At 36.9% G+C, this 19621-nt stretch overlaps 1 protein-coding gene across 1 annotated transcript in view; it reads right to left on the reverse strand.

Moving 5' to 3' along the window:
• PCLO (piccolo presynaptic cytomatrix protein) overlaps positions 1-19621 on the reverse strand; it is a 390843-nt gene that overhangs the window by 361556 nt on the left and 9666 nt on the right. Inside the window, 1 exon segment of the mRNA XM_055301126.1 lies at positions 878-2269. Within this exon segment, the coding sequence (XP_055157101.1) occupies positions 878-2269 (1392 nt within the window).

Consider the following 19621-nt stretch of genomic DNA (forward strand, 5'->3'; position numbering starts at 1 on the left):
AAACAATGAACAATCAGTTAAAATTCAATCCCATAATGTTTATTAAGCATCTAAGACAGCAACAATCATTTAACCCCCCAGGTTTCCAAGATCCAAATATTCTAACGGCCCCTAACAGATTACTAATGTTTACAGATTCATTCTTTTATAACACTATTAGGTAGAAATTTGCCCATCTGCATTTTGGTCATTTACAGTGTGGAGAAAATGTCTCATTGTCCTATTAAAAAAAATTAAATTAAAAAACACAGTTCCTTGACATTAGTCACTGAAACCCATGTATCTGGTTTGTTGTGTACTTTTTGGGGGGGTTCTTTGCACATTCTTATTGAAGTACAGATAACAGCTCAAAGAGAATTATAAGAAATCTAGACATGATAAGTTTGAACCAGTATTTTCTAGGAGGTAATGTTATTAACTTACACTAAGTTTTTGTAAAATAACAGAGCTCGTGTTGTTTATGGATCGGCAAGCAACCAGAACTTTCTCTAAGACAGTAGAGGCAGGAAGGTTGAAGATAATGGGAACCATAAATTACAACTCCTACTTGGTGTAAGTGAAAATCAGATAGTACTCCAAAGCTACAAGTCTTTAATTCACGAAGGACTGGGATAATTGTTATTTTAAATTGTCAGTTTATTTCATATTCTTAATTCTGGTGCATAACCCAGAAAAACAAAGTATATGAAATTCTAGTAAGAAATGAAGCCTGTAATAAGTAATTGAAACTTTTACTATGCCACCAATATTGATACGCCTTCTTTGCTAGACATGGGTTTGTTTGGGGGAGGTTTTTTGGCTCAGAAACTCAGCTACCAAAATATTTCCACATAAACATGATATATTTACATCCGTAAGTAATATATAAATTGCTTACCTGAGTCAAGTGTGGTGTAGGGTTAAATCCACAGAGATTACACACTTGATTCTTGCATTCAGTGCAAGTACTGAAGTTAGGGGGATCCTTAGAACCTATGTTGAGTTCAGTTTTGCAGAGAGGACAAGTTGATTCTGGTTTGGAGGCTTCCTCCAATTTGGGGGCAAGGACAGTCTTTTGAGGCTCAGCTGCTGAAGATTTGCTATCCTGGACAGGCAGAGGCTTCTTTTCTGTTTCTGTTCTTTTTACAGTTGGAACTTGTTCAGCTTTGGGCTCTAATTTATCAGCCACTGGAGCTTTTGTTTCTTTTTTCACAGGTATAACCTTTGCAGGCACTGGGGGCATCTGGCCCATGGATTTGGGTGGCCCCTGAGGAGGTGGCTGCGAAGGGGGAGGGCCTTGCTTTGCTGGGGCCCCAGGCCCACTCTGAGACTGGGCCCCAGGCTGGCCTGCTGTGGAGATTAAATTTGATGCCTGGCTGAAGATTGAAGCTCCAAACCCAAAGAGTTTTCCAGTCACGGTTTCTTGAGGCGTCGTGGGCTGTGATTTGGGGGCATCCGTAATACTTCCCAGACTCAGACTGAAGCGTCTCGACTGCTCCTGAGGCTTTGGGGGCTGCTGAGATGTGGGGGCAGTTTGGCCAGTGGTAGGTCGTGGGCCTGGGGGTGGAGGTGACCCTTTTGGCATGGGCTTGGCATCTGGCTTAGGACTCATTTTGGTTTGTGCTTTCTTGGGTTCTTCCCTCTTTTGAACAGGATCCACTTGTTTTTGACTTTTGCTCTCTGAACTAGGCCCAGGATGTGAAATAATTTTTGAATCTGATGCAGGTCGGGGTATGACTTTAGAATCGACAGGGGTGACTTTTTCTCCTGTTGGTGGAAAACTCTGCGACGGTTTGGCAGCATCTGTTTTGAGAGGAGGGGCTATTATCTCTTGATCCTCTGACTGCACTCTAGAGCTTGGAATATCAGGCTTTGCTGCTATTGATGCTGAAGACACATCTGTGGCTGGTTTTACCGTCTTGGGCTGCTTTGGTTTATCCTCAGCCGTGGAGACCTTGGCCTGCTCCGATGGGACCGAAGGCTCTTTGGGAGGGGCTGGCTTGGATGAGGACTCTGCCACAGGAGGGTGCTTGGCCGCAAGTGGGGGAGAACCATGAATGGTTGGTTGTTTCACTAGGGGTGGGGGCTTCTTAGACTCAGGTGCCTTTGAGATATCCGGTTTGGGTATAGGATCCTTCTTTGGAGAACTCTGCTGTGGCTGTGGGGATGGTTTGCTCACAGCTGATGCAGGGGCAGTCTTCGGTTTGGGCTGAGGTGATGATGGACCTGGAGCCAGATCTCCTCCTAGAGCTCTTTTCATCTGACAGTTTAAACAGAGCCACTCTTTTATCTAGAAATAATTATGAAATAATGGTCAGAGACAGTAACAATGTAAAGACACAAAAACATTTTTAAAAATACATGGTATCATTTGAAACTATGTTACTCATCATCTATATTTTTTTAAAGATTTTATTTATTTATTCATGAGAGACACACAGAGAGAGAGCAGAGACACAGGCAGAGGGAGAAGCAGGCTCCATGCAGGGAGCCCAATGTGGGACTCGATCCCAGGTCTCCGCCCTGGGCTGAAGGCGGCGCTAAACCACTGAGCTGCTCTCATCATCTATATTTTAAGAGATCAACTTATTTTCCTTAATTTGTATCAAAAATTTTATAATGTTAATGACACTTAAATATAATTACTGAAACTCAGAGACTTAATAAGCACTCTATATTTTAAGGAAAATAAAAAAGTAAAAATAAACATATTTGTATTTTTTTTCTAGTGTTAATTTTGTTATTCTTTGCCTTTGATTTACTGAAAGTTTGCACCCCCATAAATTGGAAACATTGTATCATTAAAAAGATGAGCTATAACATATTAGATTCCATAAATTAGTTTCATTAGATATTTTCTCTATTGATGGTTCATAAATAGTTTTTAGGTATACAACCTAGTATATGCCTGTTAAATTTTTAACACATTGCTAAATTTCTTAAATTAGCAGAGCATTACTTTCCCCTCCAAGGCAACATAATCAAATGTGCTAAAACAAAAATTGTTAACCACACTGGGTAAGAAAGAGAACATTCTCTGTTAAGAAAATTAAAAAAGGGGGGGGGGGCACATCTTCAAATTATCATAAATAATACCGTGATTTAACAGGGGAAATATTCTTCCTTATAATTTTACGGATATACTAGAAAGAGCAATATAAGTAAACAGTACACTTATTCAGCTGGTGAGATATGTATAGATGTGAGATATATATCACATATATAAACATAGGTATAGAATTAAATGCCTCTGCTGGTTTCATACTGCATCAATTATAAAAAGGAGATGCTGAATTTGATACTTGAGAACATAATTTAAAAGTATCTATGTTTAACATTTACCTTTTTAATTCCAAAATAATATACAATTATACAAAATTTTCAATATTTCCAAAGTAATTTAGAATGTCAAATTCTACATGATCCAGTCTTCTCCCCTCAAAGTGACAATGACACCAGTTTAGCACAGAGGTTCTATGTACAGAAGTCTGTATAGCGAAAAACGAAATATGTGGAACAGAGGTATGAGAACGGTTTTCCATGGTACAAAAGTATGAAGTGTTTGGCTGGCAAAAAACATGCTCCTTACTTGCAAACAATTTCCTTCTGAAAAGAACTGAATTAACCTTTCCTAAACCCTTAAAAACTTCTGCCATTTAACAGTTTATATTGTTAAACCTTTTTGGTAAGAAAAAATAAAAACCTTACTAAATCTTTTTCTCAATCATTAAAATGGCTTTAAAATAAAAAAGCGCACTGAATCATTTAAACTCATGCACCGGTGTAAAACGGCTTGTTTTGCAATATCATGGAAAGCAAACTTTTGTTTGGAGAAAGTTAAAGAGATGGTCAACTCTAACAAGATGTATTTCTGCTTAAAAATGTGAAACATTAAAAATAGAGCTACCCTACGACCCAGCAATTGCACTGCTGGGGATCTACCCCAAAGATACAGATGCAGTGAAACGCCAGGACACCTGTACTCCGATGTTCACAGCAGCAATGTCCACAACAGCCACACTGTGGGAGGAGCCTGGGTGTCCATCTACAGATGAGCAGATAGAGAATTTGTGGTCTATGTATACACTGGGATATTCCTCAGCCCTCAGAAACGACGAATCCCCACCATTTGCTTCAACGTGGAAGGAACTGGAGGGCGTGATGCGAGTGAAGTAAGTCAATCGAGGAAGGACAATCATCACAGGGTTTCACTCATATGGGAAATATAAGAACTAGTGAACAGGATTATAGGGCAAAGGAGAGAAAATGAGTGGGAAATATCAGAGAGGGAGACAAACCATGAGAGACTCCTAACTCTGGGAAACAAAGGGTAGTGGAAGGGGAGGTGGACGGGGGGATAGGGTGACTAGGTGATGGGCACTGAGGGTGTATTTGATGGGATAAGCCCTGGGTGTTATGCTATATGTTGGGAAATCAAACTTCAATAAAAACAAATTTTAAAAAAATGTAATGGGTAGAAAGTACTTGGGTGTTCATTACATTTCTTTCCAGTATAAGGGCTGAGTATCTATGCACTTTTAATATTCTTATCTTTACTTTTCTGTATGCTTAAAGCATTTCACAAAATAAATTTTTGTACATATAAATATTTGAATCCCAAAACACAAGCAAATGCTACTTATGCAAGCACCGTGACAAAAAGTAAGATTGAACCTTTCACTCCACTTTATCTGCTTCTTGAGGAACAGAAATTCCTCCATAAGTCTCCAACTACCTACTCAATCATCTCCCCTCCTGTCAATGTAACTTCTGCTGCTCTACTGTTCATTTTTTCTCATTTGTCTTTTTCCACAGCCTTAAATGGTACCATAATAGCTCATAATCATGCAGTCAGACAAAAGAAAATATAATTAAAAACATAATTCTTTACCTAGGCTCTGTCACTGATTTTTTTCCTATAAAACACTGTGAGATGTGCATCTACATTAACCACATTAAATTATAAACTCCTAAGGTTAGTGACCTGCATACATTATAGTTAATTGCTTTTAATCTTTTTGACAAGTGTTATAACCAAAACAGATGCAAAATTCATTCACCTATTTCTTTTTCATTTTTCTTTTTAAGTAAGCTCTACACCCAACATGGGGCTTGAACTCACAACTCAAGATCAAGTCTCATGCTCTGCTGACTGAGCAGCCAAGCACCCCCACCTGCTCATTTCTTTTTTTTTTTTAAGGTTTTATTTATTTTAGAGAAAGAGAGCGCACATGTGGAAGGGAGAGGTAAAGGGAGAGGGAGAGAGAGAATCTTAAGCAGACTCCCCACTGAGCACAGAGCAGATGCAGAGCTCAATATCATGACTCTGAGGTCATGACCTGAGCTGAAATCAAGAGTCTAACACTTAAGGGACTGAGCCACCCCAGGGACCCGAGCCAACCTATTCGTTTCTTTATTCAAGTATTTATAGAACAACTTCTACTTGGCACATAGCACTGAATAAAAGAGATAAACCTCCATCCTCCTGGAGACTACATCATAGTAGAGAAGTCAGACAAGAAACAAGTTAACATACAGCTTCAAGGTTATTACAGATACATAGTAAGAATCTGATGCTACTGTGGTGACTACTTTTTTCCTTTCTTCCTGCTGGGAAACTTCCTTCCATGCTCCCCCCTAATACTTCCTTGGATTCACTTGGTTTTCTCAGTAAAATTGTAAGTCTCTCTGCAATGTGAACTTTGGAGCTTCATGCGTAGCTAGCTGTTAGGCTTTCACTGCACTCTCAACACTGTAAAATTAGAACGCTACCACATCATAGCAAATGCATGATTTACACTAACACTGGGAAACACATTTTGTACTGCCTTTGTTCCAAAATCCAATGTCTCCTTGTGGTTTATAAATATATATGACTCTTGTTTCCACATAAAGACACAAGGGAGAGTTAGGAAGAGAGGTGGATGTCACAAGTCACTGCCTCCTCATAGAGGAGAATCCTGCTTTTCTCTTCATTCTTTTTTGAACAAACTCCACTGCTCCATCTTTTGTCCTTTTAATGACCACATTTTCTTCATTTTGATAAACAACACATAAAAGACATTCTGATCCCTCAATGTTCCTCCTCCCTGCTAGAACACAGGTTAAAATCACTGTAGCGATCACAATATGAAAAGCTTTTTATCCTCTTAGGAATTTTTAGAAAGAGCTTCCTTTATATTTAATTCTACCGGCCAAATCCGCTGAAACTAGAAATGATTTTTTCTCAGCGCTTAACAATCTAGCACTGAAAACAGAAGCATTTCCAATTCCCTGATTCAAGTGGGAAAATAAAAACAAAAGCAAACTTCCCATACACTGAGAAAATGAGAATCCACAAGCCGCCCCAACATCAGGAACCACCTTGTACACCTTGTACTTTACCGTGGACCGTGCCTTCCACAATTCTGTGCAGGCATCTAACGGGTAGGCAGTAACAGTGCCTTCTCCTTCTCAGTCATCGGAGTCAGAAATGCTGTGGTATTTTCACTGCATTCTCAGTGACTCCACAAGGGTGTCTGTTTGCTTGTGAAAGGTAGTTTCCCATTCATCTTTTCACATTTCCAAAGCCAAAGTCCCTCACTTGTCCAGATACTTTACACCCTCACAAAAGGGTAACTGTGTCAAACGACCAACCACAGAAGGGGTGGACTCCAACTACTTCCTCTCATACCTTTCTTTCATACCTTTAACTATGCCTCTCCCAGAATTGTGAAATGAAGTTAATCTTTTGCAAGAACTTCAAAATATATAATTTTGAAATATACAATGCAACCACTTCCATCATTCTTCTATTTCCTGGTCTATATGTCCCAAAAGATGGTGAGGACTTACTGGTAGTAGTCTTTTCACTGACACCCTGGGGTCTAACTAATCCTTTGAGTGTGACAGGCCCACAGTTTTTGAGCTGGTTTAGATTAAACAAATTAACTCAAAATGTTTGTGCTCTTCAAGCTACAGCCTTCCTGTGTTTACTCTGCTAATTGCCATTGTTTACACAGTTTGTAGGACATATTTCTCCCTTCATTTTCTGGTTGCATGCCATTCTCCCTAGAACTCTACTCTATACCTCTGGCGATGTACAACCTCTCCTCATTTTGAGTCAAATTGAGTCTCTCATAATCACCATACCTGCTAACCAGACATATTTTCCCTGCCTAGAGGCAATTACTGCCTCATTTCACTTCCAAAATCAAACACTTATTTCTGAGGAGAAATGAACCTGAATTTATTACCATCACTGCCTCAGACACTCGCTGCCAGTTCCATTTGGTATCCATGTCTATTATACACTTGGTTCTCCTATTTCTACATGATTGGGTCTTCATTCTACCCTTACCATGAACAAGGATCTTAGATTTTAGTCCTTATCATTTTTTCATCATGCCACAGGAGTCAAACGATATCCAAGGACAAGGCTGATTGACAGAAGCCTTCCACCAATATTTCATAAACAACTCCCATAACTAGCACTTAATTGGGGCATCTGCTATAAGTGCACTTATTAGAGCGCCTGGGTCATAACTAGCACTTTTTACGGCACCTGGGTAGCTCAATCAGTTAAGCATCTGCCTTTGGCTCAGGTCATGATCCCAGGGTCTTAGGATCTAGCCCCACATTAGGCTCCCTGTGCAGCTGTGTCCCCCCACCCCCCACCTCCACTCATATACTCTTTCCCTCATGCGCACACATGCTCTTTCTCTCAAATAAATTAAAAAAAAAAATAACTAGCACTTATTCCCTAACATTACACTATAATCATCCACATCCACCTGATAAATGATGGGCAAAATGCAAGAAACAACACCAGGTAAGCCCACAACTATATCAATGTGTCCAGGAAGAAGTCTTATCTTCTATATATAAACACTGAAATGAAAGAATCCAACTTTATTAGAAAAATGTCATGCTTCACCTAATCCTAAATTCTTGAGTTGATATAAGAAAAGGAAAAATAGTTATCTTTTGTTTTCCCCACTCATAGTCTTACTTACAAAAAGTGCATAAATGGAATTCAAGTTTTGGAGACACAATTGTTTTAATGAGCTACTCTAATTAAATAAGTTCTTTGGAAAGGAGCAAAAGAAATACATAAAGTTGTTCATTCACTGTTCTAATTTAATATGCTACATAAAAGGGGTAAGAGACTGGTCAGCCAGGACTTTCACTCCTTCTGAGGTCACTGTGTATTCTAATGCAGACCTGTAATATAATTACTATCGCACACTTCCCTGCTTATCCGATCCTCTGGGTTCCACTTTGTTGAACCTTTCTTATTTATCAGAGCTATGATATATAGTAAGACAAATTCATTAGCTAAGGATTTTGAGGGATAATCATAAATATGTTATTTAGATGTTTCAGGAGGTACCACTTAAGGTTGTGAACTTCACATAGAGAGTTTAATTAATGTTGCCACTTTCAGAAACAGTTGTTCAAACTTCTACTTGGCACATAGCACTGAATAAAAGAGATAAATCTCCATCCTCCTGGAGACTACATCATAGTAGAGAAGTCAGACAAGAAACAAGTTAACATACAGCTTCAAGGTTATTACAGATACATAGTAAGAATCTGATGCTACTGTGGTGACTACTTTTTTCCTTTCTTCCTGCTGGGAAACTAATCAGTGTCTTCAGTAATAATTTAAGATAACTCAATACATCTAAGCATTGAGGTGAGTTGGCAAATGTTAGGGTTCTTGAATTAAAGTATATTCTTGCTCAGAACTGTTATTAATCTATTTAGCTTCAGAACAGAATGGAAATTTCTCCCAAAAAAGTCCAGAAGGCCTAATGACTAACATCCACTATTCAATGTACTCCAAACTGGAAATTTTAAATATAAAACTTATATAAGATTTATAATGGAGAGATCCTTGGGTGGCTCAGGGGTTGAGCGTCTGCCTTCAACTCAGGTCGTGATCCCCGGGTTCTGGGATCGAGGCCCGCATCAGGCTCCCCACAGGGAGCCTGCTTCTCCCTCTGCCTATGTCTCTGCCTCTCTCCTGTGTCTCTCATGAATAAATATTTTTTGAAAAGATTTATAATGGAATCTCTGCTCAACATAGCATAGTGCTTGGAATAATGGAATATTAAAAGAATAACACAATATTAGGAATTTATATTTGCTGATGTTCATACCATTCACATTAGCTGTTAAATAGATTTTCTTCAGTCATGCTTTCATCCTGTCCCTATACAATAAAACTTGGTGGGTTCTTTTTTTTAAAAAAAAAAGATTTATTTATTTATTCATGAGAGACACAGAGAAAGAGAGGCAGAGATGCAGGCAGAGGGAGCCCGATGCGGGACTCGATCCCGGACCCTGGGATCACTACCTGAGCCGAAGGCAGACACTCAACCACTGAGCCACCCAGGTGCCCCAGAACCTGGTGGGTTCTTAACTTCTGAAAGCATAACAACTAAACTTTTCTGAAGACCGTGACATCAACCTGTACTATTTACTTCATCATGGCAGTATCCTCATTCTCCCTCACGTTGGTCATGACACACAGCCCAATGTGTGTTCCTCCTCTATTTACCTGAATGCTACCCATCTTTAGGATGCACATTGAATTTTCTCCTTTACCACTTAATATTCCAAGGTCTGCCCTTTCTCAACTCTTCCTACCATAGTCTGAACCACAGTACTTAGACTCAGATAGTGCTTCGTATTTTTTTCCAATGATTTCTTCTTCCCTCCTCTCCTCACGTGGACTCAAAAGTGACCACTTCTCATGAATTATTCTCAGCTTTTTCCCTATTTTTCATCAAATTATCTTCAAATATTTACCGAATATGCTATTCATATTTTACATTATTTTGAATGCCATAGAAAATATAATCATATAACACACATTATATAATAACATAATGTATCCTATTATAAAGAGGAAACCAAGCTATCCCTTGTAAACAGATTATGTGTTCTGCTCTTCAAGGATTGCCCAAGCTACATGACCTCCTCCACAGAGGCAGTTACTCAGTTTGGCTGCAGATGGTTCACTGTGGTTGACATCTTTAGCTATGCATATTAATGTACAATTTATTTTGGCTAAAAACAGGACATTAGCATTCCTCAGAACTGTGATGACATGCTTAACAACTTGGTACAATTTTATTTAAAACAATCTACCCAGAAGTTGGATGGATATGTCCTCTCTTAAAGTGTGCAGATTATAATTTCTGCAACATAATTCACCAACCATTAACAAACCTCATAAAATGTACACTAAACACAAACTTTTTCCTTCTTAAAGCATAATAATATTCACCAAGTACTAGCAATAACATGTGTAAATCCTCAAAAAATAGGATCAAATGATAAAACCATAGTTTGATATTTGTCAAGGCAGTCCAAAACCAGAAAACTACTTTCATCAAAGCAAAACTTTAAAAAATAATTACTGCAAATACAGACATGAAAATATATTTGTACTCTAGTACAGCCATACAAAGAGAGAAGGATCCCAAATCAGTAACCTGAATTTACATATGCTATGCATTAACACTTCTGAACGGCCTCTCATATGGCAAATTCCAACTTTTTACCTTGAATGATTAACACACACCTTGAGCTGTCACATAGTCTTGTAGCCTGTGATCTAATAGTTCCAATTTAGGCTGTGTTTGCAAATAGCTTACTGAATTGCCCTCTTATTTCATTTAAAAATTAAAGAAATAAATCCATTAGTAAAAACCAAAGGTCATCTAAACTTTATGAACTCATTACATATGCTGGAAGCTATGAATTTTTATTTCAATCAGATGCTCACTGGAATTAAGATAATCACCTATATGTTGAGTTGGAAAGGAAAAAAATACTTTTTAAAAATATATATGAAATGCTTTAAGTATATTAAATCTTGTGTACAAACAACAAAATTTCATAAGGATTTTAGCCTCTTGTAACTTTCTATGAATGGAAGCCACTTATAATTTACTCATATTTTACAGTTATACATATGCACATTTTCAAGAATGTCTGTAAGGCAAATCGGATTTTAAAATTATACTTAATCACCTTTACATTACTTTCCATTTTTTTCATAGATCCTATCCACATTTTTCATTACCATTTATTTCCTTCCAATCATTTTTTAATCCTTCCTCTGTTAAGTTTAAAAACATATAAATCTACACATTAAAATTTTTCCCAACTTTTACAATCACAGAATTCCCAATCACATGTTCACATAATAAAGCCTGCCACTCACTTCTTGTTTTATGTAAGTAGAAATCTGCTCCTAACAGTTGCTCCATGAATTTTACTGAAAACTCTGACTTTACTGAACAAATGACAGAAATGCTGTATTTCTATCACAATGTTTTATAATCAATTTTTTAAATCTTTATTTTTAATTAGAGAAAAAAAAAACAATGTGGTTTATTGTTTTATATTCAGAAGAGACCAGATCTCATCTACATAAATTTTATTATATTCTGTTTTACAAACAAGATCTCATCTTCATTTGCTAAATTATTCTCTCTCCTTTTGGACTCTGAGTTCTATTCCCGACAGTGAACAAAGTTATCAACTTCATCATCTGTATTTTCAAAATCTAACAGAGTGGCTAGCTCAGAGTAGAAGTTCAGAGTTTTCCTAAGGAACAAAAAAGAACCCAGCAATATAACACTCTTGTTTGAGCAATATTGAGTAGGAAAGGTATATAAAGCCAGTGTTCTTGGACCTTCGTTTTATTTACACTAAGTTTCAAAACCAAACTCTTGCCAAAAAAGTTAATTTTTTTTAACTTTAAGAATATGTGAAATTTACAAACACACACACACTTTCTTTAACCTAAAAATTTAAGAAATGGCCTATTTAAAGACAACATGATCTCCCATTTAAAAAAAAAAAAGATGCTAAATTTGGAGTCAGCAGATCTAGCATCCTATATGAGATTCATTGCTCAGTAATTTTGTGACCTGGAGTCACCTAAAGTCCCTAATTTCAGTTTTCTCATTGACAAATGGAATTAGCAATGATGGCACTATCCCTACTTGCCTATCATAATTTTTATAAAGATGAAAAATAATGTTTATCTACTACTTTCAATTTCAAAGCACTTCCACTGCCAAATATGATTTTTACTTTATGAATAGTTTTATATCATAAATAAGAAAACTGAATATTTAGAAAAATAGAGTGATCTCAAAAGAAATTGTGAAAGGGATTATAAAGGAAAGGAGGGGAACTGAGTGGTTAAAATTAGAGAGGGAGACAAACCATGAGAGATTCCTAACTCTCGGAAATGAAAAAAGGGTAGTGGAAGGGGAGGTGGGCATGGGGTTGGGGTAACTGGGTGACAGGCACTAAGGGGGGGCACTTGATGGGATGAGCACTGGGTGGTATACTATATTTGGCAAATCGAACTTCAATAAAAACAAATGAAAAAAATAATAAAAATTTTTTTAAAAAAGAAAGAAAAATAGAGCAATCAGACCAAATCACAAGTAAGTAGCTGAGCTAGGGTTCATATCCACATTTCCTAATCTAAAATCCCACATTATTTCCACTTTTCCAAAGGGCCATCTGATGATTTACTTATAAAGAAACATCGGAGATTTCAAATTGCTTTACAACATGAATTTTTATTTCCTTACTCTCTTTACTCATTTTTTTTTCTTTACTCGTCTTTAAAATGTGGATACCACCTCATAAAAGAGCATGAAATGACAAAATGAATATAGAGGGCCTAGTGCAGTCTGAAATGCATAGTGTTCAAACTAAGATCTCTCCTTTCTGTGACCAAAGATCACAATCTCTTTTACTGAAGAAAAAAGGCAAGAAACACTTGTAGAAAAGTAGTTGCTTCCTTATCAAAGGTAACTAGAACTACTTCAAAGTAAATTCATAGGAATATCAGCAAGAGTACACACCCTAGATCTGATGCCTTATTGATGAACTTGATATTGGCATTTTTAAGGAAAAGAATTATAGTTCTAATAGATTATTTACATTTTTGTCTTTAATGTATTATCTTTGACATATCTGTAAGTAAAAGCTTACTTTTATCTACACTAATTAAGATATGGAATAGGAGTGAATGTTAGATGTTTTCTCAAGAGATGTGAACAATGAGCAAGTTAACTCATCACTGTATTGAGTTTACTGATCCAATAAATGATTTTGTTTAGGTGCAGGTATCTGCTTTCACAGCAGAACATCTGTTCTTACCCAGCTACATGCATCATCATACTGATTGGAATAATATGAACAGCCTTAGTAGATATTTTAAAAGTTGGATATGCAGAAAGTCACCTGAAACATTTAGTCATTTAAAAGCTGAAAGTGAAAAAAAAAAAAAAAAAAAAAAAAAAAGCAGCTTTGGTTCTAATGACTAAACTAATACATAGAGAACATATATTTTATATGTTCAGAAACATATAAAATAACGAAGTAACGAAGGTCCAAGAACACTGGCTTTATACCTTTCCTACTCAGTATTGCTCAATATGTTATACAGGGAACATCCAAGTCATGAGAAAAATGTTGCAAACTGGATCTTGTCAAAAATGAAAGCTAAATAAATATGGTGTTTCTAAACATATTTAAGTAAGATTTTTTTAAATGTATTTCTATTCCTTCAAATTCATCAGAAAACTATTTTAAGTGAAAATAAATTAACTTTGTTATAGTCGGGGTATTCTTAATTAAATATTATTAATGATACCATATGGATTATCAGAGAATAATCTGAAAAAAAAATCCTTTATCTTTGGACTATAAGAACATTATATTTAGAATCAAGGGACTCTATTTCTCTTCACTGGATTCATATAAAAACTGTCAGTTAAAGCACACATGATAGTGACAAAGGACGTATTAAAACTAACCAAATTAGGGATGCCTGGGTGGCTAAGCAGTTGAGTGTCTGCCTTCGGCTCAGGGCGTGATCCTGGAGTCCTGGGATGGAGTCCCATATTGGGCTCCCTGCATGGAGCCTGCTTCTCCCTCTGTCTGTGTCTCTGCCTCTCTCTCTCTCTCTCTCTCTCTCTCTCTCTTTCTCTCTCTCATAAATAAAATCTTTTAAAAGAAAAGCTAATCAAATTTGTCATCATAGGCATAAAGGCATTTCAAATCATCATTGTTTTTTAAAACCAAAAATTCCCATCATGTCAAAAAGTAGAATGCCAAGGCTAAAGGTATAAAAATCAAGAATCTAAGTCCTTTATTCATTCTATCACAAAACTGTTCAACCAAAAGAAAAAAAATGTTCAATCACCTGATGGAGAATTTTTTAATTACTTAAATGTTAATTATAACATAAATTTACAAGCTTAAAAAAAATGGTACAAAACGGTACATTAAAGGTAAAATCTTCTCTACCACCAAGCCTTACTTTCCTCAATCAACCAGTGTGAAGTTTTGCTTTGAATTTTCCTAGAGGTTGCCAGTATAGTATCAAGTTTCAATTTATAAATTTAAAATATTACGTTTTTTCAGCTTACTATAAAAGCTACAATGTTTCAAGACCACCTTACATTACCACTACTTTAGGACTGTCTTAGGCCATAGCCAAGAAATATTTAATGCATATATCTTAACATGCAATAAAATATATATACACATATACCTATAGATAGAGAGGTGATACCTTGTATGCATTCTTTCACATGTTAGAACATTCTTAAGCTGCCTTCATACTCTCTCCTGATATCTTGTCTAGGTACAAAATTCATCTTATCATCATATCTGGAAATTTAAAGAAATCACTCCCTAACTACCGTCTTCTGTGTTGATAATGAGTATGGTAGCTGTTTGATTTCTCATCTTTTCGTAGATGGTACCATTTTTCTCTGTTGAAGTATTTTAGGTTTTCTTCTCATCTTTGGAAATCTGGTATTTCTTCAGGATGTACCTATCAGTTATTTGATTCATCTTGCATGGTCAGTGGTAGGCCTGTACAATCTGAAGACTTCAATCTTTCTTTACTTCAGAGAAATGTTTTTCTAGAGCTTATCTCTATCATCTTGATTCTTTCTTTCTGGAGCTCCTACTAGAGCTCTTAGGTATACTCTTCATGATTTTTAATATTTCTTTTAGATCCCCAGAGCTCCCAGAGCTCCCAGAGTTATAAATAACTACCTCCCTGAAATGTCTACAACTCCATGGGCAGGTATCCAGAAAGAGCCCCCATATAGGAGATAAAATCCCCTTGTGCTCACTTTGGCAGCACATATACTAAAATAGGAGATAAAATGCCCCTTTCTCAGCCTCCACATCATCAAAGAAAGTAGAAAAGAGGAAAATCTCAGAATTTTACACATTTCTGGGTGCATTCTCATCCTTTTCTTCCTTAACCACTCCCAAACGCAAGCTTTATTTAGGACTATATACACAAATTAGATCTGTAGTCACCAGTAAACATTCCAGATTCTCAAGTTATCCATAATTCCCAGACCCTAATCCCTCAATGGGAGGAAAACCTACCAAATGATGCCCTCCCCTCATGATCCATGCTCTGACCTTCTGCTAAATCATTTCTCTCCATAACATTTATTACCAGCTATCACACTATATGTTTTATTTGTCCCTCTTAATAGACTACACATTCCACAAGGGGAGAATTTCTGTCTACTTTGTTCACTCTTATATGCCCAGAGTCTAGAATAGTGTCTTAAATACAGTAAGTAGTTGAGTAATTTTTTTATTTAATTTAGTTCTTAGTATGGAAAAATCCTGGGTCTTTTCCTGACCATCAAGCGGACCCACTGAAATTTGAATATGGTAATTATTTATGAAATATCCTTTTCAATATTTCTCAAGAATAAGAAAAATTTTTGTAAGTTCTTTATATTCCCTGAATGAGTTTTTTCCTATTAGGTCAGGTGTTTTTGTTGTTGTTTTATTTTTCAGTAGGTCACCTGCATCCTTCATGTGGTATTATTGCTTAAAATGTCAAGTGTGTCTCTCAAACCAGTCATTTATGGTGAATGTCTCCATAACTTACTAGATAATCAACAAAGGTTCTTCTGTGTTTGTAGACATTCTGCTTTCCCATTAGTCCTCTCCTTTGAATGAGAGATGGGACGGCAGAGGGTCAGTGTCCAAGTTCAGGACAGCTTTCCAGGACAGTAAGAGATCAGTGAAGGTGACACACGATTGGGCAATGTATTGTTTTCTCCTTTCAATCACTCTCTCGTGTGAGAAGGGCATTACTTCTAATCCTCTTCCAAAGGCCCTAGTTTTCTCATGAGGGGCCAGTAGGCAGCTCATCCTGTCACCTGGAGAATGCTTTGGCTTTGGCTAGAGGGAAAGAAAAATCAAGCCTCTCCCCACCCACCATCTTCCCATTGGAGATTAGAAAATAGTCAACTAGTTGTACTGATTCCTACTGCAGTCTTTAATCTGTAGTTTGATCACTACCCACAACCCATGACTGCTTTCTGGATTTGTTCATTGCTACCTTAGAGCTCACAGAGATCCCCTGAGGAAGCCATTTGTACAGCGGTTTCCTTGGGTCTTTTTCTGTCATCTTTTTCCCATTTTTCTATCTTCTAGGAATGCAACATGCCAACTTATACTATTGGTGGTCTCGTACCATTTTCTGGAACCACTATATTTTCAATCTTTTAAGAGTGGGACTTTTAGAAAGAAGAGGTGAACTTACTGTGCCCAGTCTTCCTTTTTAAGAGGAACTATGTTGCAGTCTTTGCTTAGAATTAGAGGTACAAGACCTTTGCGCTGCATCAGGAAGCAAGAGAATATTCTCTCTTCTAAACATTCCTCCAGCTACTCCACCATCAGGAAGGTCTTACTGGTTTTCTTTCTCTTTAGGTTCTAGCACCCTGACACTGGGCACAGTTCTACTTTCTTTCTCACCAGTTTTTCTTAACAGATTTTCCCCCTTGGTTTCTCTCACCAGAAATGGAAGATGTAGCAGGCCTATCCACCTAAGTGGTGCCCAGTTAAGTCATTTTGCCTACCTGAGGAATTTCATTTTTTATTTTGTTTTTTTAATAAGTGGAGGGTGTTTATATGCAAGTTTAGGTGGGTTTGTTTTTTGGGGTTTTTTAGCCCCTAAAATATGGCCATGTTTTTGTTAAATAAAATATCTGGTATCAGCCAAGAAACTGATTAACATATGGGCCATCATGACCAAAAATAATATGACCAAAAAAAAAAAAAAAAAACCCACAAAGCACCTGAAATCCACTTTCATTATTAATATTTGGTTCATTATCAGCATTCTGAAGAATGATGAAGTCACTTCATATATCACAAAATTTGAGAATTCTCAGACATTAGGGACAAGTATTTAAATCTCTCCCTGTATTTGTCCCAGGCTATTCATCAAAAGAGAGAAAGTAAATCAACAACAAAAACAACAAAAAATGCTGTTGTTGCTATTTAGAAAGCAACTGTTCAGTGTCTGTGTCAGAAAGCAAGCCCAAAGAGAGAAGCTGCATTGTTGAGATTTATTCTGTTAATGGACTGGCAAAAAGAGATAGCTATAAACTCCTCTTGGCACCAAAAGTCTAGGCTTGGAGCCAGTAGATTCTTAAGGTTTATTTGGAGCAGTGCACATCTTGTCAGCCAGCAGAGTGGACGATTTAAATACCATCCTCTTCACACAGATATCTGAGTTGTCCAAGGGTGTGAGGGTGTGTGTGTGTGTGTGTGTGTGTGTGTGTGTGTGTGGCAGGGGTAGGAGAAAGCTGACAAATTTAGTTAAGGAAGTAAAAATCCCCTTCCCTAAAGCTTGTGTCTGAATAATGATACCTCTCCAATCCTTCATCCCCAGACTGGTTATCATTTAAGAGCCAGAATATTCTTAAGCAAATATAGTCATAATTCTGATATGTTGATAACAAAAAGTATCAGAGAAATTCTAATCTTGTCAAGAACTGATACAAGAGGGGATCCCTGGGCGGCTCTGCGGTTTAGCGCCAGCCTTCGGCCCAGGGCATGATCCTGGAGACCCGGGATCGAGTCCCGCATTGGGCTCCCTGCATGTAGCCTGCTTCTCCCTCTGCCTGTGTCTCTGCCTCTTTCTCTCTCTCTCTGGGTCACTCATGAATAAACAAATAAAAAAATAAAATTGTAAAAAAAAGAAAAAAGGAACTGATACAAGAGAATATTCTATATAACCCGTAAACTACAAAAGTAATAGTATTGAGTTACTCACACATAAATATCAAACTTACAAGTAATAAATCCATGTAAATTAAAGCACTCAAGAACATCCTGCATCTATCCCTGTCCTGCAGAGAAAAACTGCTTACTCAATCCAAATATTTGAAGACAATCTGACCCAGAGTGTTATATCCTCTTCAGAAGATGCAAAGAAGTTTACTTCCTCATGGACATACAGTGGCAATTATTCCCAAAATTTCATCCATGTTCTCCCTTCAACCAGAAGCTTTCAGCCTCAATCCACAGGTCTCACTTCCCAATCTGACCCCCTGTTAATTCAGGAATGAGGAACTGGCCATTTGGTGGACAGGATTAGGGAAGGTGCCTTCCTAAAGTTTAGAATTACAACTCAGATGACATTTTTACTTGTGGGAGAAAAAAATAAAAGTAATGTTACTATTAATACTATAAATAAAAAAAAATACTATAAATCAAATGGCTCCTGATTGCTCCCTTAGAACCCAACAGCTTACGATAGTGTACCTATATAAAAAAACAAGCTGAGGTCAAGCTTTAGAAGTTAAATCTTATCCAGGATGCATTATATTGCAACTTTAAAAAGCACCTAATATACTTAATAATACCTTCTCATGCAAATATTCAGAGAATCCTCCTAATAATACAATGCTTTTGGCAGAGAATACATTATTATATTCAAACTTCAAATGGTGTCTGTGCCACAGAAAGTTTAAATGACTTGCCCAAGCTCATCTCATTAGTAATGGAAATGCTTTCCTTTAATGAACTAGTGAGGTAGACCTGCCCCCACACTCCCAACTCCTTCTGTAAGTGTCCAAATTCCTATTTTGCTTCATCATTTCCAGCCCAAATCCTTTTCTTTTCATGAAGATAGTCATGATGCCCATGCACCTCCCATCAGTGATAGTGATGTGTTCTTTCTTTGACCTCATACCATTTTATCTCTGTTCCTACCAAAAGTAAACAGATTTGGAATCAGGAGTTTTAGGGTGAATTCTTGATTATTTACTATCAGGATGATCCTAAGAAGTAAAGTAACCATGGTAACCACCTGAACACTAGTTTTCTAATTATTTATAGTAGAGAAAACAGAATATATGCCCATGAAATTATTTGGAAATTTAATTTTGATAAAACAAGTAGGAAAGAACTATGTCAACTGTAAAGCCCTGTAAAAGCTACTTTTTCATATATATACTTTTTTCTTTCTCATATACAATTTTTGTTTCCCCTATTTTATTTCCTTGAAGAAAGAATCCAATGAATTCTTGGTTCTCTCAGAGCATTCAATGTGGGCTTCACAACAGGCATTTGATATAAACTTGCAAAATGAATGAGGAACTGAAGGTACGACTACATTAAAGAAGTTTCATAAAGCAGAATGTTCACCGCAACCTGCTAAATGCGGGAGGCCAAAATCTGACTTCGACTCCTCTCCAATCTCATTATCTATCTTTCTTTCCTCCACCACTTCAGCCAACCTAGATTTAGCACAGATTCCTTTAATACACCTTACATT

This window comes from Nyctereutes procyonoides, unplaced genomic scaffold (assembly GCF_905146905.1).
Source record: "Nyctereutes procyonoides isolate TBG_1078 unplaced genomic scaffold, NYPRO_anot_genome, whole genome shotgun sequence".
In the NCBI taxonomy this organism is placed as follows: domain Eukaryota; kingdom Metazoa; phylum Chordata; class Mammalia; order Carnivora; family Canidae; genus Nyctereutes; species Nyctereutes procyonoides.